The sequence below is a fragment of the Pongo abelii genome, chromosome 5 (genome assembly GCF_028885655.2).
Source record: "Pongo abelii isolate AG06213 chromosome 5, NHGRI_mPonAbe1-v2.0_pri, whole genome shotgun sequence".
Classification (NCBI taxonomy): Eukaryota; Metazoa; Chordata; class Mammalia; order Primates; family Hominidae; genus Pongo; species Pongo abelii.
In genome coordinates, this window is record NC_071990.2 from 17,468,067 (window position 1) to 17,493,178 (window position 25,112).

Sequence of the window (25,112 nt, forward strand, 5' to 3'; positions counted from 1 at the left end):
ATTATTCTGGGTGTTTTTGGATGAGATTAACATTTAAATTGGTAGACTGAGTAAAGTAGATTGCGCTTCCCAATCAGTTGGAGTGCCTCATCCAATCAGTTGAAGGCCTGAATAGAACAAAAGTCTGACCCTCTCTTAAGTAAGAGAGAATTCTTACTGACAGCCTTTGAGCTGGGAAATTGGGTTTTTTGTTTTGTTTTGTTTTGTTTTGTTTTGTTTTGTCCCCTGCCTTTGGACTCGAATTGAAAGATCATTGGCTCTTCCTGGATCTCCAGCCTGCCAGCCTTCAGACTTGGACTGGAACTTACACCACTGGCTCTCCTGGGTCTCCAGCCAGCTGACTGCAGATCTTGGGACTTGTCAGCCTCCATAATCACATGGGCCAAATCCTTGTCATAAATAAATAAATAAACACATCCTATTCGTTGTGTTTCCCTGGAGAACCCTGACTAATACATGCCCCTTGCCACTTAAACAAAAGAGGGCAGGGACATCAGAGTGCTGTCTGTATTGTTTACTGCTGTACCCCAGCACCTCGACCAGCTCTGGCACATAAAAGTCACCAGTATATATTTATTGAATAAATGAAGAAACAAATGAACCAGCAGGTGGCAAAATAACTCTCTTTACTGATAATAGTGAGCAAAATTGTCTTCATTTTATTACACAGTCATGATTTATAAGCTTTACATCTAAGAACTGAGTCAAAAATCAAAGAATGGTCCTTCCAGCACATGCCTCATAGAAAGTAGTTCTGGTTGTACATCACGTTTCATGCTGGATTTATACACACCGTTAGCCACACTTTCCCTTTGGGGTCAATGTCAAAATCCAGGCTCAGCTGTCTACAAGCACTGATAAGACTTGGAATCTATGGGATTTATGGCATACGGAGCTATGGGACTCCTCTGGACTTGGAAGTGGCCAAAAATCCCCCTTGGACAACAAAGAAGCATCTCAGCTCAAGACTCGAAGATGAAAGGTCATTGGCCATGAGTGTGTGCTGCAAAAGAAAAAGACTGCAGTTTAGTGGCTTTTTTCCTTAAAAAGCCTGCTTTTTCACACAAGTTTAGGTGCGTGAAAGAGAAAGCAAGAAAATACAGAGAAAGGACAGGAAAGAGACTGTAACTGTCAATGGTGGGAGTTGTTAGAAGTGAGGACAGGGCTGGCCAACAAATGACCTGCAGAAAAGACAGCAACAGAGGACAGGATCCCAGTGCAGTGGGGGGATGGCTATGCCAGCAGCCCATCCAGAGATGTTTATAGCTCCTGAAAGCAACTGCTGTGTGTGTGTGTGTGTGTGTGTGTGTGTGTGTGTGGTAAGTGAGGGAAAACAGGCTGCTTTACCTCTGTTAAATGCCCTTAAAAGCATCTCCATGGTTATAAGTGAGACAACCAGAGAGGAAGGGGCAAATGAATACACGGTAAGCAGCCCAGCAGGCCTCCATGAAACCCTGAAGCTACCCCACAGGCCTCTTATAGCAGCATCTCCCTGGGTCTGTTCACAGAATACCAGTTCCTTAGAAAACTGGGTGATATTAAAAGCTCCATGGATCAAAAAGCTTGAAAAACATCAGGTTAAGCAAAGTTAAATAGGTTTGTTTAGTATCTTGTTCAGTATTCTGAAGTGAATTGTGGGCCACCAAAAGAGGGGGTGCCATATGCAGAATCCTCCCAACCCTGTTGACCAGGAAGCACGGCTCATGTTGAGCTGCTCTCCAAATGAGCTAGTGCTCTATGGGATGCATTGCTCTGTTTTTTCTTTTTTTTTTTTTTGGTAAAGATGCGGTCTCACTCTATTGCCCAGGCTGGTCTCAAACTCCTGGGTTCAAGCCATCTGCCCACCTCAGCCTCCCAAAGTGCTGAGAATACAAGTGTGAGCCGCCACTCCCGGCTGTTTGCTCCTGAGAATAACAAACAATGGAATCTTAGGAAGATGATGTTACCCTTAAAAGAGAAAGCAGTTTCCGATTAAGGATCATTGGAGCTAAGTATCAGTGACTCGGTACAATAATGGCTCATCTACCCTGTGGGATATCTTAACACTCACAGGGGAGTTGTTGAAATTCTTTGCATCTGCTGAGTTTGAGGTGGAAACTGTAGATTTACATCCTGTCAGCCACGTTCTACGTAAATGAATCTCAGAGAAAAGATCTGGCCATCCCTCTACCATGGGCCACTTAAGAGGAGAGAGACAGTGACCCAGCAAATTCAGTTGACGGGGCTGGGACCTTCAAATGGTGGATTTGGTAGTTTAAACTGAGATTTATCATTAGAAAGTAGAGACAACAGATGAAAACCAATCAGCATGGTATTTGGCATATAGTCAATGCACATCAAATGTTGACAGAATGAAAAATGAATTGCAGTTCAGAATAATTTTTTCTTGCTATTTCAAAGAACTAATTTCTGATCACTCTACATTGTCATAGATTTTATAAAGCTGATGAATTCAAATGGTTTCAGCAGTTTTCTCCAATGTTTGTCCCTAGGGATTACTAGTGAAGTCTCTCTGGATTTAAGTAAAGCACAAGTGAGAACTTCTGCTCCTCAGCTTTTATGTGCCGAATCTCACAAAGTGAAATTATAGGTGATTATAAAATTTATCGCTGTCAGAAGCCAGATGATAACCTCCCTGATAGGGTAAGAGTTGGTATCTTCTCAGCTGAACCAGTAAGCTGAAATAAGAACAAAACACAAAATGAGATCTTCTTAGCCACCTGATCTGTTCTGTTATACTTGTTGTAGACAACTAGGTTAAGCTTTGGTTTTCAACTTAATTTTCTCTCCAAAACGTCTGGTTTCTCTCTGCAGCAATTTTCTATGTTGTTGTCATTGCCTAGTATTGATCCACTACTTCCTTCCTGGATCTCAAATAATTCAGCTAATCCCATGCCCCTGCCATGAATCCAGCATTTTCTGGAACTCATGTTGTCAAGGCCCCTTATACAAGGGAAATACACTAGAGCCTCCTCTGTCTCCCATATTCATTAGTTAGCTGCACACTGATGCATGAATGGAAAAGATATGTTTTCTCTGACTGGACTGTTAGCTTTTTGCACTACTAGTCAAGTATCTATCAGAACAACTATAATGAAAACTATAAATCTCAACCTGAGGGAACAGTTAATGTGAAGGGTTTTCTTGTTTGTTTATTTTGTTCTGTTTTTATGGTCTCCCAAGCCCTGGTGTTGCATTAAGATTCAGGATATGAGCTATTGTGAGGCTATTGTAACATCCTGGGTCATTGTGTTAAACATTTCCATTTCCATTCAACTTGACTTTTCCTCTCACATAATCTATCCTTCGGAAAAGTGTCAAACATTGACAGCATAGAGAAAATTGTGGCCCACACATCATGTCAACAGAACTGTGTTCTTGTTCTGATGTATAACTTGTAGGTTTTAGAGTGAGCACTCCCTCAAATTCTGCAGCACAAAATCTAGAAATGATGAGAGATGGGAATCACATCTGTGAACAATGGCAAAGACAAAGAATAGTAAATGGGAAGTGACAAAAAAAAAGTCTACTGTTCATTGTGTCAGTGGCCCCAAAATCCTAGAGAAGGCTTTGAATGATTCTGACAAGTTAAAACATATTGATAATGACAATGTAGATTATTATCTATCTGAAGGGTACAAAAATGACTTCAGAGAAGGCTTTTTAGCCTATGATTTGCTGAACACTTTTGCAGAAAAGGCATTGTATTAAAAATGCCCAATTTGAAACTGCAAGTGTATTGTTCTACCTTTATAGAGCAGTAGAGCAATCTCATGTCAAACTTCAGTTCTGCCCCGGAGGTCTTATCTAAATAGTTCTACGTCTCAGGCTCCAGATCGCTTCCTTTCTAGTTCTCCTGAAGATGTCAGTAAAGGGGCATCGTAATGATGATCCTGGGCCCCCATGAAAAATTAAATTAAATTATAAATGGGAGCCTGTCATCATTATTATGTTTTTCTGTATGTCTAAAATAGCTTGTTTTATTTTATTTTATTTATTTGTATTTTTTTGAGATGGAGTCTTGCTCTGTCGCCCAGGCTGGAGTGCAGTGGCACAATCTCGGCTCACCGCAAGCTCCGCCTCCTGGGTTCACGCCATTCTCCTGCCTCAGCCTCCTGAGTAGCTGGGACTACAGGCTCCCGCCACCACACCTGGCTAATTTTTTTGTATCTTTAGTAGAGGTGGGGTTTCACCGTGTTAGCCAGGATGGTCTCAATCTCCTGACCTCGTGATCCGCCCACCTCGGCCTCCCAAAGTGCTGTGATTATAGGCGTGAGCCACCGCGCCCAGCCAGCTTGCTTTAAAAACAAAAACTGTTACTGAAAAAAAAATGTGCCAATGAGATTGTTGAAAGATTAGCATTAAAAATTAAAGTAGGGGCTGGGCGCGGTGGCTCACGCCTGTAATCCCAGCACTTTGAGAGGCTGAAGCGGGCGGATCATTTGAGGTCAGGAGTTTGAAACCAGCCTGACCAACATGGTGAAACTCCGTCTCTACTAAAAATACAAAAATTAGCCGGGCATGGTGGCACACGCCTGTAATCCCAGCAACTCAGGAGGCTGAGGCAGGAGAATCGCTTGAACCCGGGAGGTGGAGGTTACAGTGAGCCGAGATCACGCCATTGCACTCCAGCCTGGGTGACAGAGCAAGACTCCATCTCAAAAATAAATAAATAAATAAAGTAGGAGTTTATGCATGTTAAAAAGCTTCTCTCTGAGATACCAGGACAATGTAACTATCCAAAGCAATGCATCCTCTGGAAGACCAAGCCACCAGGTTTTATATTCTTGAAGAATGATTTTTAAAGAATATAAGCAAATATAGCTTGAGCACGGTGGCTCACGCCTGTAATCCCAGCACTTTGAGAGGCTGGGGTGGGAAGATTGCTTGAGCCCAGGAGTTCAAGACCAGCCTGGGCACAACATAGGGAGACCCGGTCTCCTCAAAAAAATCAAAAACTTAGCCAGGGCTGGTGGCACATGCCTGTGGTTCCAGCTACCTGGGAGGGTGAGGCTGGAGGATCTCTTGAGCCTGGGAGATTGAGGCTGCAGTGAGCCAAGATTGCACCACTGCACTCAGCCTGGGTGACAGAGTGAGACTCTGTCATAAATAAATAAATAAATAAATAAAAGCAAATATAGTATATAAGGAATATAAGGAACATAAAGTTTAGCAACCCTAAGATAAGGAATATATATGAACCATTAAGTCTTATAAAGATGTAAAAATATTTCCCAAGGAATCTGTTATTATTCAATATAATGGCAACTGCTGTAAAATCATGTACATGAGTGGTGCTCACTAGGTTTTGCAAACATTTTAAATTGTTTAAATTGTACAAGTGTTTCTGAAAATATCTCCATGGGCATATTCTGAAATCTCCAAAATATTCCTGGACAGTAAAAAATTTTTATTTAATGGGACTCAACAAGAAGGGAACTAGCCAAGGGAAATACCTACAATTGCACCAAAGCAAAAGTTAACTCAATTGAACATTTCTCATTTGTAAAAAATTGCTGCTGACTTTAAATGGTGAAAATAATTGCCTCAATTATTAGAATGTGTCCAAATATATATGTGTGTGTCCAAATATATATATATATATTTATTTATTTATTTATTTTTTGAGACGGAGTCTTGCTGTGTTGCCAGGCTGGAGTGCAGTGGCACGATCTCGGCTCACTGCAAGCTCCGCCTCCCGGGTTCAAGCGATTCTCCCGCCTCAGCCTCCCGAAATACTGTTCCTGATTTGGATAACCTTTGCTTGAGAAAACTTTATTCTTCTTCACCTGTATAATTTATTCTGGCAACTTCTGAATGTGTTTTCCTAAAGCTTCTTCCCTGATTGGAAGGTTTAATATTTTGTGACACATGCAAATTTAACAGCCCCTATGTGACATATTTTCTACTTTTGAAGGTGTGAAACTGGTTAAAATGTTTTAAAACTTTTCCCTTAATTAGAAAGGAAATGTATATACATGTTAGAAGATTTAGAATATATAGATAAGCCAATAAAATTAAATAAAAGTTCTATGTTGACACTTTTTGATGTCTATCTTTCCATATATTTTCCGTGCTGTGCACTCACACACATACACACATGTATCCAATGGAATAAACTGGTGAAACTTTGCACAAAAACACGTAAGCCAAAGTGATAATGATTAATATTTGGTAGTGTGGTTTACTAATGCATACTGCTTGATATGAGCTTTCTTGGAATTTTAAATGTAGGTGGAACCCAAACCTTTTTCAAAATTTTACTCTAATGCTATTAAGTTTGTTTGAGTTGTAGTGGTAATGCAAATGTCATTACCTTGGAATCATTCTTTCTCAAATGATAGAGTTCTCACAGTACACGCCAGGAACGTACTGATGGGATTTTATTTGTGTGCTTGTTTGTTTTCATTGAACTGTTTGAATTAAACTCTCAGAATCATTCTTGATGGTTTGAATCGCCATTACTTAAAAAGTAATTATTATTATTTCTGAAAATATCTCCAGTAATTACATCTACACTTGATCTTAGCCAAAAGGCCGAGAAGCGATGAATAGTTACATCTACAGGAAAAAAAAATGAACACCAACTTTTAGCACTGCTTTTTTTTCCATGTGGTGGAATGCAGAATGTTTATTGTTTACTTATGTTTTACATCTGTATTTTTCAGTGTTTCACAAAGAGCATATATTGATTTTTATAATCAGAAAAAGAAATTCGTTAAAAAGAAGTAACAATGACTGAACCATTTTCCACCTGATACAGAACTTCATGAGAACCATGGGTTCCAGAAATAACAGGCCTATTTTGTTTTGCTCGGTGATACATCTTTGAGGTCAAACTCCCAGAGTTTGTGCCGTCTCTTACAAAACAGCATGAGTGGGAATCTGGTTTTCCTTTTTGGGTAAAGTTTCTACAAAGCTTGCTGATAAAACTCATTTTACTTTTGCAAAACAATTCCCTTACTTTGGGAGCTAAACAGAGATGAAGCTGATAACGGGACTCAGTTCTTCAACTTTAAAGCAGAAGCTAGGGTCATAAAGACATGGAGTCCTAAAATACTCTTCCAAAGTACAGTCACATCCAGCTAAGATAACCCTTGGAAACGTTTGCTGAAAACGTGCAGTTTGTTCATGCATCTCTTCCTTGTTGGCCCTTTCCACCTTCTTTCAAAGCCACAGAAACTAGGGGAAGGCCAGGGAGCAGGTTCAGCTCATCTTCACACGAATTCTGAGAAATTATTGAGAATCAAAGAAACCTCAGTGAGACGTTAACAAAAAGTAATCTGAGTGACATCTATGTAAAAGTCATTGCAGAGCACACTAGCTGCTAGACATATCCGGGGAGCTACCACCAATGCACTCCCTTGACAGAAAACCAGGACACCTCTTAGATGAGCTCCTTCTTTAGTGGAAAACTATTATGTAATTTTAATTGACATCAGTGCAAATTAGCCTGTATTGAGTGAGTGTGCCTAATATATGCTTAATACTGAAACAAGTTGAAGTACCTCATAGACCCCCCATTGACTTTTCGTCTGACATCCCACACAACAAGCTCCAGTTTTGATGGAAGTCACACCATCACTCTAATGTTCTCTTCTATTTTTGATTCCAGCCTTGAAAGTCAGGATGAACTGGTGAAGATAAGACTTCTTTAAAGTACAGGAGAAATCTATTGGCACAGAATAAAAGCACTAATGTTTATTAGAGTTGTGCAAATAGCTGTTGTACTTAGTTCTCTCAACATTGCTTTTTTCTTAATGATGACAATTCTTCACATAATTGCCAAACTAAAGCAAAAGAAAACTTTCTCAATCTTTATGATGCTTTCATCAGATAACCAATATAAAGTATCTTCCAGAAGACTCTGTCTCCTCAGACTTTAGAGTTTGTTCTAGGGAAGTTAGAGATAAACAAAGATGGCCTTAATAAATCTCTCTAACGTTATAAATATACAATTTCTGGTTCTTTTTCCCCTTGGGGCAGTGGGCCAGGTATCATCAACAATTCAGATATTCTGGCCTTTCTCAAAAATGTCATTACATTAAGAAAATTATGACTTAGCAAATTGTTGGAGAAAATTAGGATGCTTTTTTTAGTAGTTCTGCCATCATTAAAAATCAGCTGCCTTCTGGGGAAACTGATGCCAAACCTTTGATCAGGTCTTGAATTTGGACTGAAAAGAATCCCCCAAAGAAGGAGATGTTTGCTTTCTAAAGAATGAAGCTCCAGGGAGGGTATTTAAAACTGATTTTTGGCAGCCATTAACAAACAAGTATGACATAATTGTGTTTGGGGCCAGGAGTGTTTAGAGGGGTTTTTGTTTGTTCTATTGTTGAGAGTTTGGAGGGAAGGAGTCCCTGAACTGCCATTACCCGTGTATTGGTTTGCTAGGGCTGCCCTAACAAAGTACCAGAGACAGGTAGATTAGAAATAACAGAAATTCCTCACAGTTTTGGAGGCTGGAAGTCCAGGATTAAGGGGACGGCAGGGTTGGTCTCTCCCCACGCCTCTCTCCTCTGTGTGTGTCTCTGTCCTCATCTCCTCTTCTTATAAAGACACCAGTCAGGCCGGGTACAGTAGCTCACACCTATAATCCCAGTACTTCAGGAGGCCGAGGCGGGCGGATCACAGTTCAAGACCAGCCTGGCCAACATGGTGAAACCGAAACCCCGTCTCTTCTAACAATACAAAAATTAGCTGGGTGTGGTGGCATGTGTCTGTAATCCCAGCTACTTGGGAGGCTGAGGCCGGAGAATTGCTTGAACCCAGAAGGTGGAGGTTGCAGTGAGCCAAGATCGTGCCGGTGCACTCCAGCCTAGGCAACAAGAGCGAAACTCTATCTCAAAAAAAAAAAAAAAGACACCAGTCATATTGTATTGAAGCCCACCCTAATGACCTCATTTTAATTTAATCATTTCTTTAAAGACCCTATCTTCAAATATGGTTGCATTCCCACCATATTTAAGATTCTTTCTCTAAATATGGTACTGGGGGTTAAGGCTTCAGCATATGAATTTGGTTGGCGGGTGGGTGCACAGAGTGCAGCCCCTAACAACTCTGATTCAAGGTCTTTTCACCAAATCCAGAAGCCTTTTGCTTTGTAGTGGTCAGAAGGGAAAGAGAGGAGACAGGAAGATATTCGTGGCTTTTCCACAAGAGCTGACTAGCTTCTGCAGCAAATGTTTTTGTTTTTCCCCTCCTTCAGTACGGGATAGCTAAAAAGTCCACTCGGAACCTTGAGAGCACTTTGCTTTCTTTCCCTGTATTTCTTTGTTTCCCCCAAACAGAAGTGTGCCTCTGTCCCTCAGCATATTGTCAGTTAGGAAACCGCTCTCCTTGTGTTTGCATATAAGGGATGGGAAAGAGCTAGTCAGTGAACTTGGCCAATTAGAGGCTTTGTAACTGGCAGATACCTTGGAGACCACCAGCCACCTGTTGTGCACCCACAGTATACCTGACCCTTTACCAAGCACGACATGTTCTCTCATTTACTCCTCCTAGCATCCCTGTGAAGCGGGTACTGTTGTCAACCCTAGCTTGCAGATGGGACAAGGGAATCTTGGACAAGTTTGGTAATTGGTATAAAGTCCCAGAGCTGAGTACACTGTGGAGCAAGGATTTGAACCCAAGAAGTCTCATTCTAGAACCTTTGCTCTTAATCGCTTCTTAACACCTTTCCCTAGTCTTATTGCTAGAGAAGAAACCTGTATGTAGAGAACTAACCATATGTTTCTCAGCACCCAGTATCAAGAATTGTCTCAGGGCTTCCCCGAAGACCTAGCTTCTAGCTCCAGCTCCACTAATCATTGCTAGCTGGTCTTGACATAGTAAATTAACCTCTCTGCGCTTGTATTCCATATGTAAAATAGGAGAATTGGATTACGGCCATGTTTCTCAAACTTTTAGGCTAGATCCATAAAAAGAAATACATTTTATTTGGCAACCCAGTACACACACACACACACACCCACACACACACACACACACACACACACACACACACACACTTCATAACCAAAACAAGTGTTTAATACCAAAATATCCATCCTCATTACATGTGAATGCCCTCTGATATTTTCTATTCTAATCTATTTTCATGATTTTTAAATACTAATTGTGACCTATTCTGTTGGATTTGTCAAAAAGCTAAACTAGGTGACCCAGTTTAGACTCCTGGAATCCTAAAATCCTGTTGATCTATGTAGATGTCTGTTTGGAGCTTCTCATATCTTGAATGCATATTTATTTTAAACAAATGAATATCACATATTACAGGGGACAACATCCTTTTTACCTCTGGTATGAGTTAACTGCATCATGGAAATAATAATAATTTCTTCTATTTATTGTGTGCCTCCCATGTGCCAGGGCTTTAAAATGCAGTGTCTCCTGTAGCCTGTAGGTGGTAGGTATTCTCTCTGATTTACAAATGAGGAAACTAAGGATCTGATTAAGTAATTTGCTCAAGGGCCCGTAGGCACCAAAGCTGTATGAACCAAGTCCATTCTAATTCCAAAGCCTTTCATTCAACATTCTTTTCAGAGGAGGGTATATAAAGGGTTTAGAAGGAGAGGTAAAGTCTAAAAGCTACCGCAGCTGCACATAATTTATTTCCTAATAGTTTTCTGTCCCTGGCAGAAATGACTGTCCTCTGGGGTGTGAAGCCACCACTGCAGCAATGATTGAAATCACCTGGGAAGCTTAAACGATCCCTCTGCCCTCACCCAGGCCACCCCCGGACCGGTTAAATCAGAATTGCTAGGGGTGGAACCCAGGCCTTAGTGGTTTTTAAAATCCCCAAGGTGGTTCTAATGTGTAGCCAAGGCTGGGAACCATTGTTCTGAAATCTCAGAAATTAAAGAGCTGTAAGGAGCTTTTCTATTTTACCTCCTGCAAACAAGATTTACTAAAATACTGCTTAAAGCTCTTTAACTTCTTCCACAGAGCTGAAGTATAGGACCTTTGCTGTTTCTTTGGAGCACACACAAAAATCTGATAAACAACCTTGTATCTGCTTTTCAACACTTAGAGACATTAGAGAATGCTAAGGATGTAGATGAGGAGATGTTTAAAGCAACTGTGGTATTCTGGAGAATCTAACTCCGAGATACTTCATAACTCAGCTCATGTCATTTTGTTTTTTATTTTTTATTTTTACTTATTTACATATTTTTTCAGACAGGGTCTCACTCTGGTGCCAGGCTGGAGTACAGTGGTGAGTCACAGCTCACTGCAGTCTCAAATTCCTGGGTAATTCTAATTCTCCCAGGATTGGAGTCTCCTGAGTAGCTGGAACTACAGGTGCACACCACCGCAGCCACCTCATTTTTTACATTTTTTTGTAGAAGTGGGGTGTTGCTGTGTTGTCTGGGCTGGTCTCGAACTCCTGGCCCCAAGCAATCTTCCCGCCTCAGCCTCCCAAAATGGTGGAATTACAGGTATGAGCCACCACACCCAGCCAGCTCATGTAATTCTGAAAGTCATTTTTGTATGAATGGAGAAGTCAGTTGTTGAATTAGCAGAATTGAGTGTGACCTGTAGCCATAGGCCAAGTGGACTGGGGACAATGTAGAATACCAACAAAGACTAAAGTCACTATAAATATGATAAGCCATTACGTTTTCTTAAAAAGGGCCGGGCGGGGTGGCTCACAGCTGTAATCCCAGTATTTTGGGAGGCCGAGGTGGGTGGATCATTTGAGGTCAGGAGTTCAAGACCAGCCTGGCCAACCCCGCCTCTGCTAAAAATAAAATTAGCTGGGCGTGGTGGCAGCCACCTGTTGTCCCAGCTACTCAGGAGGCTGAGGCAGGAGAATTGCTTGAACCTGGGAGGCGGAGGTCGCAGTGAGCCGATATCGCGCCACTGCACTCCAGCCTGGGACAGAGTGAGGCTCCGTCTCAAAAAAAAAAAAAAAGGTTGTGGGGGCCTCAGTGAAAGATTTTCACTTTTTCACATGGATTATGGTAACTGTGGTGAAACCAGGAAGCCTCTCCCAAAGCATTTTCCCACAGGAATAGGATGATGTCATTTTACTAACCTTCCGGTCTTACCCAACTTTATACCAGGATTATTGCAGGGTGTGATCTATTTGCCATTTGAAATATAAATGATCAACACTCAATTTCACTGTCGTCTATGAAGGAGTCTTCAAAATGGGGGCTGTGCCATAGTGCTGGGTTTTTTCCACATCTCAAGCCACGGCATTAATAACGTTAAAAATATCTGCAATTTTCATACTTCAGACAGTAAAAGCACAGCATTACCATAACCAAGAACAAATGCGTGCTATTCTCAAAGATGATCGTATGTTTCTTTTAGACCCCTTAACAGATGGCAGGTCCTGAATTCTCCTGCTTAGGCCAACATGGATAGAGGTGCTATGCGTCTGCTCTGTCTGTAGTAACAGCCCCCGATGTTTGACTGCTTACAGAATGACGTGGCCGCACTTCTGAAACCCATATCGGAAAAGATTCAGGAAATCCAAACTTTCAGAGAGAGAAACCGGGGAAGTAACATGTTTAATCATCTTTCGGCCGTCAGCGAAAGCATCCCTGCCCTTGGATGGATAGCTGTGGTGAGTCCAGGTGCAATGTTGCCTCTTCACCTCATCACACATTTGGAGTATTTAGGAGAACTAGTAGCTTAGCTACCTTCACACTCCTTGCACTGAAGGAAGCTTCTTCCTAGGCTGAATGCATCTGCTTTCTCCTACCCTGTTTAAAGTTCAATGCTTTCTGTTCTGAGATGCTGTAGAAAGTGTTTTTATCAACCTTTACAGAGCAACATGTGCCTCCCACTTTCAAGTCCACACGTCTCCATTGCTTTTCTTCTTCTTTAAGGCATTTTCTTTCTTATCCTATTTTTTTTTCCTTCTATGCTTGGGTGACGGTCCTGTTTTCTCAGTCCCCCAAACCCGGTCCTTATGTCAAGGAGATGAATGACGCTGCCACCTTTTACACTAACAGGGTCTTAAAGGACTACAAACACAGGTACGTACCTTCCTTTACTCAACAAATTTTCAGTTGATTACTTGTTAGATATTTGTCCCTGAAACTCAGTCCAGTTAACTACTGATTCCTTTCCAAGGCTCTACACTAATTTACTATAAACTTTAAAGGAAAATCTAATCTTTGCAGATAAAGTCAAGTGGAAAGTGGAATCAATTATCCGGATAATATATGGGTTTTAGAAAGTTTACCTCAGTTCTCTCGTAATGAATAAACTCTCCCCACTTGAATGCATGTCACTATCTTATGTATTCCCTCAATAATCAGAGAGCTTGGTGATGGAGCAGCCCTATATGGTACAGAACCTTTATCATGGATCAAAGTAGAGTTGGAGGGTGAGCTATAGAAGAGAGGAGGAATCAGGAAATGAAGTGTGAATCAAAAACAGAAATGAGATGAAACAACAAACCAGAACAGTGAGAAGGAAACCAGAGACTCAGTTAATATGAAATACAACTGGGGTGGACGCAGAGACACCTGTAAGACTAGCAGCCATTCAGAGTGCTGCTGAAAGTATAGATGAGTCTAAACCTAGGGGCTTTGCCTGGTGAACCAGCGTGAAAGGACCTTGCGTTTGACAGCACAAGTAATAGATCCCAGAGTAACTTAAACTGGAGTCACAATAGAAAATAGGCCCAAACGGAGACATGGCAGAGCTGAAGAAATATCCAGGAATATGTTTCCTAAACTATTTAAAGGGTATCATGAGATTCCTCCCCCCTCTGATAAGGTCGTGCCTTATACTCTAAACAGCTGGCTAAATGTGATGTGGCTGGTGCCTAGGAACTAAGGGAAGGGATGAGGCAAATATAAGAGCAACAAGGTTCTACCTGCTTCTGGCCCTGGACTCGAGAGTGGATCTCCCTCTGAGCTCTTAGATGGCAGCAACAGAAGTGACCATTGGTCAGCAAATGCAGAGGCACCTGGGGACGTCTCGTGTTGACCCAGACTGTTCAGGTGGAAGGAAATTAAAGAACCTGCATTATTGGATTATTGCTTCAATTCACCTTCTTTTTTTCTTTCTTTTTTTTTTTTGTGAGATGGAGTCTCACTCTGTTGCCAGGCTGGAGTACAGTGGTGCGATCTTGGCTCACTGCAACCTCTGCCTCCTGGGTTCAAGTGATTCTCCTGCCTCAACCTCCCAAGTAGCTGGGACTATAGGCATGCACCCCCATGCCCAGCTAATTTTTGTATATTTAGTAGAGATGGAGTTTCACCATGTTGGCCAGATGGTCTCAATCTCTTGACCTTGTGATCCGCCCGCCTCAGCCTCCCAAAGTGTTGGGATTACAGGCATGAGCCATCGTGACTGGCCTCAATTCACCCCTTTATTTTACTAATGCAGATCTGAAAATTAGAACCAGAAGAAAAGGGTCTACAACAATATAAGACAAATTTTATATGGAATATAGAAAAATTGCATAAAATATATAAATAAATACCTAGTATACTTCCAGGCCATTAATTAATATTACATATTCAAAATTTTCATCACTTTTTTTGTAGATTTTTTTAATTTTAAAAATATTGAGTAAATACAAAAGAATATTTATAAAATACACATGAGATGTAAAGGATTACAATACAAAAAAATACCTATACATCCATCCCTCAGGTTAAGAACTATGTAACAATATTTTTTTTTACTATAAAAAGCAGGCCAGGTGTAGTGGCTCATACTTGTAATCCCAGTACTGTGGAAGGCTGAGACAGGTGGATCACCTGAGGTCAGGAGTTCATGACCATCCTGGCCAACATGGTGAAACCCTGTCTCTACTAAAAATACAAAAATTAGCAGAGCGTGGTGGCAGGCACCTGTAATCCCAGCTACTCAGGAGGCTGAGGCAGGAGAATTGCTTGAACCTGGGAGGCGGAGGTTGCAGTGAGCTGAGATTGGACCACTGCACTCCAGCCTGGGTGACAAAGTGAGACTCCGTCTCAAAAAAAAAAAAAAAAAAAAAACAGAGCCATATCCAACAGTTCCACTCCTAGGTGTATTTCCAAAAGAACTGAAAACATATGTTCACCCAAAATCTTGTACACAATATTCACTGCAGCATTATTCATAATAGCCAATAGGTGAGAACAACCCAAATGTTCATCAGCTGATGAATGGATAAATAAAATATGGTATATCCACACAATGGAATATTATTTGGCTATAAAAAAAGAATGAAGTATTGATACTTCATTCTTTTATTCGGGCAACAGCATGGATGAACCTTGAAAATATTGTGCTAAGTGAAAGAAGCCAGGCACAAAGGCTACATATTGTATGATTACATTTATATGAAATTCCAGGATAGTCAAATCTATAGAAACAGAAAGTAGATTAACAGTTGCCTAGGGCTGGAGAAATTTAGGGAAAACTTAAACTTTTTAAAGTTTAAGGTTTTTTTTTTAAGTTTTTAGTAATGATTCCCTTTTGGGGAGTAATTGCTAATGGGTATAGGGTTTCTTTTGGGGGGTGATGAATATGTTCTAAAATTGATTGTGGTGGTGATTGCTCAACTGAGTGATAACTCCGCTGAGCTAAACTATGGAATTGCACACTGGAAATGGTTGAAGTGTATGGGATGTGAATTATATTTCAATAAAGCTGTTATATTTTAAAAAACAAAAAGAAAAACAAACAGCCATTGTATTCCCCTCACAGAATTTAGTCGTTCCATGTTGCTTTTAGGAAGAGGAGCTTTAGCAGACAGAACTCCTAATTCCAGGGTCTTCAGTGCGCCTCTTTTCCTCTTAGGGGCTCTGCGCACCCCGAGAAAACTTTGGTTAAAACAATTGTGCTCAGTTACAGACCTTTTGCATCAAGGCAATTGTGCCCAGTGATATGCCTCCAAATGTTGCCGTGTTGTATTAGAGACTTTAGAACTGTGCAGCACGCATGAGAAAGGCATCAGAAATGCAAGATGGTCTGTTCATCTGACATAAAAATAACATTTCAGAAAAGAGCAAGTTTCAGTTCCCAAACCTGGATATCATATGACAGTATGAACATACACCCATGGTGACTTCTTTTGTTCCAGATATACAGACACACACCTACACATGCCAGTTCAGGACAGCTCAAGCACTACCTAGGTTTCTGCCTTTTTACCTTCCACCCTTGGAGACTATTTTAATTAGTATCTCAGTTCATCAGCTCCTGTCCTTCTCCCAGTCCCTCCTTGAGTATATGTTGGGGCTGTGGGTGTGAGGGGTTCTCCCCAGGTCGCAGCATAGTCAAAAGGGTTGGGCTTTTCTACATGCTTTTGTTCACAAAGAGGGTTCAGTATTTGCCCCTCAGTGTTAACTCTAGCAATTAAGTAGAAAATGTACTTCCAGTAGTACCAAAGATGATTCAGTTAAGCTCAGTGGACCACCTCAAGACTGTACAAGAAGCCGAAGAAATGCAGCTGGAAGTGCAAATGCATTCGTTTTACTGCTAGGAGTAGTCAAAGCACTCCCAGGTCACCCTTGAGCTTCTGAAAGCGGACTAAGCAGCATACTCCACACCATGCAACACCCATTTACCGGTGGACTCAAGCCCGTGTTGCCATCTCTGTGTTGCAGTCATCTGTGAGTCGCTGCTGCCCACTGGGCAGATAGGACCGTAGGTAGAGGAGTAGAAAGGCAGACTTCCTTGAGGTTTAAACAGGACTGTGAGCAGTGGAATTTGTATCTGTGCAACGCTTACCACCAGCTTGACTGCTCATTGGCTGTTTTTCTCTTTCTTTTTTTTTTTATTTTTTTTGAGACACAGTCTCGCTCTGTCACCTAGGCTGCAGTGCAGTGGCACGATCTCAGCTCACTGCAATCTCCGCCTCCTGGGTTCAAGCAGTTCTCCTGCCTCAGCCTCCTGAGTAGCTGGGACTACAGGCATGCACCACCACGTCCAGCTAATTTTTTTGCATTTTTAGTGGAGACGGAGTTTCGCCATGTTGGTCAGGCTGGTCTCAAACTCCTAACCGCAAATGATCTACTTGCCTCACCCTCCCAAAGTACTGGGATTATAGGCGTGAGCCACCCTGCCCAGCCTGGTTCTTTCAATATATGAATACAGCAAGTCATTTATTTTAGCTTTATAGAGGTGTGGCCTCTCTGAGTCATAATCATTAAAATTCACATTCCCCTACCATAGCTTCTTCCAGAGTATATGAAACTGAAAATAGGTTTGCAGCTCCTAATGTGTATTTGGGTCCTGCTCAATTTGTTACCCCTTAAAGACTGATTTCAGGTAAAAGGGCACCATACTCTTTGTCCTTATTACAAGTTTTGCTAGAACGTTCTTCAAGTCAAAATAATACTGCATTGGTTAAAAAAAAAAAAAGAATTTGCCCATACAGACTTGAACTTCATCCATTGTTAAATTTTTTAATGGAAAATATACTGAATTAGACGTGGTGGCTCATGCCTGTAATCCCAGATCTCTGGGAGGCTGAGGAGGGAGGATAGCTTGAGGCCAGGAGTTCGAGACCAGCCTGGGCAACATAGTGAGACCCCCATCTCTACAAAAAAATTTAAAAATTATCTGGGCATGGTGGCCCACATCTGTAGTCCCAGCTACTTGGGAGGCTGAGGTGGGAGGATCACTTGAGCCCAGGAGGTTGAGGCTACAGCAAGCTATGATCTCACCATTGCACTCCAGCCTGGGTGACAGAGCAAGACCCTGTCTCTAAAAAAAAAAGAAAAGAAAGTATATTGAATGTCAACATGCTATTTCTATAATGTCCACAAACATACATGTGTGTTGTATGTACATACACATATAAACATAGACATATATGTGTACATTTATATTGAAGTAATGTTCATGCTCTAATAATAGCTATGTGTATACTGCTTCCTATGTGCAAGGCACTGTACTAAGACCCTTACAAGACCCTACAGACTTAGGAAACTAACAAGAGAGACCATTGGAGCTACACTTAGTTTTTGAGTTTTGACTGTGAAGGTGAGATAAAGCGACAATGAGATTTTTCATACATTTGATGAATATAATCAGTACATCTAAAAATGTAGAACAAAACCACACTCACATTTTTTCTATTTGTGGAGTGAATATTTATGACTTCGGTTCCCAATTTCACTCTTTATAAATGGCATGCCTTAATACAATAGGATTCTAAACATGCTGGTGGTACTTTAGGGCTTTTCAAGGAAAACAGAATATGTCTAGAGACAAGTCATTATTACAAGAGCTTTAATAATAGAGATTTCCATTCGTGATTATCTTCAGATTAATGGCCCAGGAACATAATTAAATTTTTCTTAACTCAAATGTCAATTCTATAAGTGAGAAAAAATGTATTATAGGTTAAAATTGCCAAAAGGAAATGCAACTATTTTTACCTATCTATAAGTTTAATATTTCTAACAATTCTTTCAATCTTGTATGTTAATCCCGTTATAAAAGGTAAGCATTTTACTAGCCCTTAGTTCAATAAAATAGAGATAAAAATACTGGTGATGCCTTGCCAGGTTTGTATTGTCATTCAAAGTATTAAATTAAGGGAATTTAAGTAAATGTCCCTTTAGAAGTAAGGAGTGTTACCTGTTTGTAAAAGATCAATTTTCTTCCTATACCAACTTCTTTGTCAGTCATAATGGCTAAAATTCTCCAATTTGGTTATACTTTTAACCAAATAATTCAACAGAATTATTAGAAAATGAACCCAATGACTTTTTTTTTCTTTTTAATACCGTTCTCATTCCTGGGAGCATATTGTCTCTCATTTTGCATCAGAAGCAGTGCAGAAAGAAACAGTCTCCCCTCCACACCCCCGTCACATGAGGGCTGACTGGGACAGTGCGAGGACACCCTACTCAAGTCAGCTTAGCTCTGTTGGGTCCCCTCTCTGTGGTCCCTCTGCTCCATACCCAGAGCTCAGGGCATCCGGCCACCTGCCGCCTCCCCTCAGGAGAGTACTGGGCCAGTTTCCTCCTAGGGTTCCCTTCTGAAGCCCTTCACGGTGACTGGGCTGCAAGGACAATTGCTCCGGGCTCCAGGGCCCCTAGTCACTAGATAACCATGTGCCCCACAATCTTTTTAAAATTTTATTTTAGATCCTAACTCTGCTTTCTTCCACTCTCTTTCACAACAAAGTGATTTGCGTCATGTGGATTGGGTGAAGTCATATTTGAACATTTGGAGTGAGCTTCAAGCATACATCAAGGAACACCACACCACGGGCCTCACATGGAGCAAAACAGTGAGTACCAGGCCTTCCTCCACGTGCGTAAAAAAAAGCCACAACTATATATACACCCTGTGGCCCAGTAATCTCACGCCTTAAAACTTACCTCAAGGAAAATATAAGATTAAATGTCCATGCAGAGGGCCAGGCGCGGTGGCTCACGCCTGTAATCCCAGCACTTTGGGAGGCTGAGCCGGGCAGATCATTGAGGTCAGGAGTTCAAGACCAGCCTGGCAAACATGACAAAACACTGTCTCTACTAAAAATATAAAAATTAGCCAGGCATGGTAATGCACATCTGTAATTCCAGCTACTCAGGAGGCTGAGGCATGAGAATTGCTTGAACCCAGGAGGCAGAGGCTGCAGTGAGCCGAGATTACACCATTGCACTCCAGCCTGGGCGACAGAGCAAAACTTTGTCAAAAAAAAAGCCCATGTAGAAACTGTTTATGGAAATGTCATTTGTTGTAGGAGAAATTTCGGAGCTCCCTACATAACATAGAAAAGAAAATGGCTGGCCGGGCGCAGTGGCTCACGCCTGTAATCCCAGCACTTTGGGAGGCCGAGGTGGGCAGATCACCTGAGGTCAGGAGTTCGAGACCAGCCTGGTCAACATGGTGAAACCCCATCTCTACTAAAAATACTAAAATTAGCTGGGTGTGGTGGCGCATGCCTGTAATCCCAGCTGCTTCGGAGGCTGAGGCAGGAGAATCACTTAACTCGGGAGGCAGACGTTGCAGTGAGCTTAGATCGTGCCACCGCACTCCAGCCTGGGCCACAGAGTGAGACTTCATCTCAAACAAACAGCAATTAAAAAAAAAAAGGAATTGCCTAAGTTGTCCACAGTAAGAATGCAATGAAACACTCTACAGCCATTAAAATGCTTTACCAGTTAATGTTAAGCGATAAAGTCAATTGCAAAAGTTTATGAGTATTAAGATGATGTATATGTTAAGAAATTGCATGATAGAGGCTGGGCATGGTGGCTGTAATCCTAGCACTTTGGGAGGCCAAGGTGGGTGGATCACCTGTGGTCAGGAGTTCGAGACCAGCCTGGCCAACATGGCAAAACCCCGTCTCTGCTAAAAATACAAAAAACAGCCAAGAGTGGTGGTGCGCACCATAATCCCAGCTACTCAGGAGGCTGAGGCAGGAGAATCGCTTGAACCCGGGAGGCGGAGGTTGCAGTGAGCCAAGATAGTGCCACTGTACTTCAGCCTGGGTGACAGAGCAAGACTCTGTCTCAAAAAATAAAAATAAAAATAAATAAATATGTGATAGAAATTGAAGGGAACAAGAAGGTTTGAAGACAGGTGTACATGGAAAGCTATGCAGCCATAAAACAGAACAAAATCATGTCCTTTGCAGCAACATGGAAGCTGCTAGAGACCATTATCCTAAGCGAATTAACGCAGGAACAGATTGCCAAATACCATGTGTTCCCACTTACAAGTGGAAGCTAAATAATGGGTACACGTGGACATAAAGATGGGAACAACAGACACTGAGGACTGCTAGAGATAGGATGGAGGGAGGAGTCCAAGGACTGAAAAACTACTTACTGGGTACTGTGCGTACTACCTGGGTGACGGGATCATTCACACCCCCAAACCTCAGCATCACACAATATACCCACGTAACAAACCTGCACATGTATCCCCTGAACCTAAAGTAAAGGTTAAAATTATTCCAAAAAAAAGAACAAGATAGATGTCATTTTAATGAGGTGGAATTATGATTAAAATGTCCTTTAAATGTTCTTAACTTCTCTTTTAGTGTTCTAAAGTGTATTGAATAGTATTTTTGAATACCTAGGCGATCCTAGGACTTTGGTATCTTAGTAGCAGCATAAGATCGCGGCCTGTGTCTGTTCCCACTTTAATTCCCATGTGAGATGTTGCGCTGACCTTTGCCCCTTTCAGCTTTATCTCTCACATCCTTCTCCCATGTCTCACTGTGTGTTCCAGCAACCCCTCGCTCCTTGTGGTATCCTGAACAAAGTCAGTGCTTGGATTGCACCAAATGAAATTGATGTTGTTTCAAAATTTACCGAACTCATATTGTGTAACCTTTATTGCAATGTCCTGAACCTATATCCTGCTGTATAACCTAATTTCCCCCGGGGAAGTACCCCTATGTCTTCTGTAAGGCTCACCTCACACATCACCTCTTTAAGAAACTTCCATTGATCTCCGTCAGCTCCCCATCAGGGTTAAGTGGCTCTGCTCCCTGTCTGCCTCCTTTGCATCTTGAGTATACCTCAGTCATATCCTTAGCATGTGGAATGGTGCTTTACTGTGTGCTTTTGGGGCTCTGCCACTAGATTGGAAACTCATCTCTTGTCTCCAGCCCCTAGTATAGTGCCTGGCACAGAGTAAGTGCTCAGTAAATGGTTTGAACTAAATGACCATGAGGTGACTCTTAGAATGTTTCTTGCCCTTTTGAATCTCTGCACCTGCTTTTCATGGAAACTCCTTTCCATTAGAAATTAATGTTACAGTGGACTTAGAGACTTGAGGGAAAGGGTGGGAGGGGGCTGAGGGATAAAAGACCACAAATTGGGTGCAGTGTACACTGCTCAGGTGATGGATGCACCAAAATCTCACAAATTACTACTAAAGAACTTACTCATGTAACCAAACACCATCTCTTCCCCAAACATCTATGGAAATCAAAATAAAATAAAGAAATTAATGTTAACTTGAATGAAACAGCTTCTTTGTGAATTCCATTCATAGGTAAAACTCACTGTCCTGAAAGCAGTACCCCAGCACCTAACCCTCCATGCTGGATGTCCCTGTTGGTATAGTAAGCAGGCTTCATGCTAAAGGAGAGTTTGTGGTTTTTCAAGAGAGTGTGGGGCCTTCTACATTTGTTTTCCAACACTTATACAAATGTTAACATTGACCCTTCAAGACCAATGTTTCTTTTTATATTATACTTTGCCTATTTTCTCCTATAGCACTGAAATGCACAGTGCAAGATACAACTAAGTGGATTATTTTTTTTTCTGACCACAACATTGTGACTTTTGAGAAGAGAGTTCAAAAACATGTGAAGGGTTTTAATAAGTAAGGGTATGTGTGGATATGGATGGGTGTTTATGTAGACTAATTGGAATTATTTTTTATCGATTTCCAATGAGATAGTGTTTTGTTGTAGAGCCATGTATCATAAAGAGAAAGTGTCACATCTTTGCAATGGAGTTAGATCATTATTAGAGAACAGTGAAATGAAAATCAGGAGCCCTTGGCTCTATTATTATTTCATGGTAGACAAATGCCAGAGGAATGAGAATCCATTTATGGAAAATAGTGTCAACAAATGCTAGCCTGTTAATTCTCTAATGGTGCCCATGGAAAATGAATAGAAAATTACTTTTCAATGGTTTGAATACCTTTAATGCAATGTGCAAAGCTGAGTAATTGTGTTTATGAATATAAAAGAGAAGAATTGATTATTAATTACAGAAAAATATCAATGTAGTTGTTTTCCTTTGTTCTAAAGTGAATACTTATTATGTTCAAGCTTCACAAAACAATACTTGCTCTTACCATGTACAACACATTCAGATATTTTATTTTTTATTTCATTTTTTATAAAATTCTGGCTGAGACCCAATAAATTGATTTCATGACCCCACTAGTGAGTCACATCTCACATTTTTAAAAATGTGTTATAAGCTAGGTGTGGTGGCTCATGCCTGTAATCTCAGCACTTTGGAAGGCTGAGGCGGGTGGATCGCCTGAGGTCAGGAGTTTGAGACCAGCCTGGCCAGCATAGCAAAACACTGTCTCTACTAAAAATACAAAAATTGGCCAGGCATGGTGGCGGGCACCTGTAATCCCAGTTACTTGGGAGGCTGAGGCAGGAGAATCACTTGAACCCGGGAGGCGGTGGTTGTAGTGAGCCGAGATCGTGCCACTGCCCTTCAGCCTGGGCAACAGAGTGAGACTTGGTCTTAAAATAAATAAATAAATAGTTATAAAACGTGTTATATTTATACAAAATAAATATGATCCATAGAGCACATCAGGCATCATGGATCGCCATGACAGCTGTTATTTATATTATACATATTATGTGCTCACATAATATGCCAGGGGAAAATTCTATTCAAAATGGTAAAAGCAAAGCATCTACTTCACGTCTTTAATGGAAGAGTAAAATGATAAAGTTTTGGTCAGATATTAAAAATGACGAAAAATCTTTTGTCAAGCTTTCAAACGTATGCCTAGAAATGTATTTCCTGATTTTTTGTCTTATTCTTCCAAGGTTTGGGCAGCTATTAAAAAGTATATTATAACAATTATATTTTTGAATTTTAAAATCAAATTTCTATTAAATTATTAAAAACTACTTAAAAGATTCCGAAACATAGTCCATAGCATAAATCAAGCTAATTTCTCCTCTCTTACTATGGCCTGTTGACATTCCAGCAAAATGAAGGATAAACAGTTATAGCCAGAGTTGCAGCATTCTTGCAGAGAAGAGAAAAGGACTACTAGAATCATCTGATTGAATGGTCTTTGGGAGGAAAAAATGAAACAAGACCATTTCATTTGTTTGCCCACTGATCACAGCTCTGTAAAAACTACATATTTATAAAAAGGTAAATATCATGAAAGAATGTAGAAAGATGTGGTGTTGATGTTCACGGACACTACAGTATTCAGAGATTTTTTTTTTAATTTAACTTTTTTGTTTTTTTGAGGCAGGGTCTCACTGTGTCACCCAGGCTGGAATGCAGTGGCACAATCACGGCTCACTGCAACCTTAACCTCTTGGACTCTAATGATCCTCCTGCCTCAGCCTCCCAAGCAGCGGGGACCACAGGCCTGCACCACCACACCTGGCTAATTTTTTTTATTTTTTGTAGAGACAGAGTTTTGCCGTGTTGCCCAGGCTGGTCTCTTAACGCCTCAGCTCAAGGAATTTGCCCGCCTCGGCCTCACAAAGTGCTGGGATTACAGGCGTGAGCCACCACATCCGGCCCAGAGGTTTTTAAAAAAAAACCCATTCCATCTTAACAGACACAGTCCATTGCACAAAACTCCTACTTGCACCGTGAAAAGTTTATGAGGACTTAACATCTCAAGTACTTTCAGTAATTGTTGTTTTTTTCTATTTTCAAATTGGATTTTGAGATTTGCACTCTGTGGGGTTTTTAGTGACTGACAGCATGCTGTTTGAGACCTGGACTGTCCAAGGGCAGTACAAAATCATCCTTCCCTGAGTTAACAGTTGGAGCTGAAAGTCCCTGATCCCATCTCCTAACCTCTGCCTCCAGACCGCAGCTGTGTCAGGCAACTGCTGCCCTGTTCAGTTGTCAGGGTAAAATGCCAAACTTTGAGACCAGTGATTTGAAGAGAGTCTACGTGTGTGTGCAAGTGTGCCGGGTGGGGTGGGGGTGAGTTGGGTGGGAGGAAGCAGCTGTGGAGTTATCTGTCTGGAATGTCTTCTTACATTTACCATGGTAAATGGAATCTTGTCATTTCTATGAGCTTTCTTCCAACATTAAGACAGCTGTCAACCAGAAAGACCCCACACCAGAAACTACTTGCCGTTTTCAGTTAGTTTCATCCTTGGGACCGGACCTCTTTTTCATATGAGTTTGTGTCATTTCCTCAGTGCTAAGTTTCAAATGCACTTTGTTGAACAAATTGATCTTTTGGCATAAACCCATTAGCAGTACTGTTACTTAGGATCCCTCGCAGTTGGTCAGAACTGTAATATTCCTTGGCATTTCCTTCAAATCAGATAACTAAAGTCAAAAGACTAAGGCTTAGTCTTTACACTTATAATTACTGAAATAATTGATTTTTTTTCCTACAAAACTGTTCATTTCTGTGAATCTATAAATGCAGACTATTATTCTGTTCTAAAAAAGGTCTGTTCAGAAAATTCTGCTCAGATAAAG

The 25,112-nt window shown here is 41.1% G+C and overlaps 1 protein-coding gene and 1 pseudogene across 1 annotated transcript in view; one reads left to right on the forward strand and one right to left on the reverse strand.

The window, feature by feature from the left end:
* The window catches only part of CAP2 (cyclase associated actin cytoskeleton regulatory protein 2), a 162,109-nt gene that overhangs the window by 99,877 nt on the left and 37,120 nt on the right, over positions 1–25,112 (forward strand). Inside the window, 3 exon segments of the mRNA NM_001132441.2 lie at positions 12,434–12,577; positions 12,907–12,992; positions 19,102–19,207. Coding sequence (NP_001125913.1) covers positions 12,434–12,577; positions 12,907–12,992; positions 19,102–19,207 — 336 coding nt within the window.
* On the reverse strand, positions 6,445–6,549 carry LOC112134117 (U2 spliceosomal RNA; annotated as a pseudogene).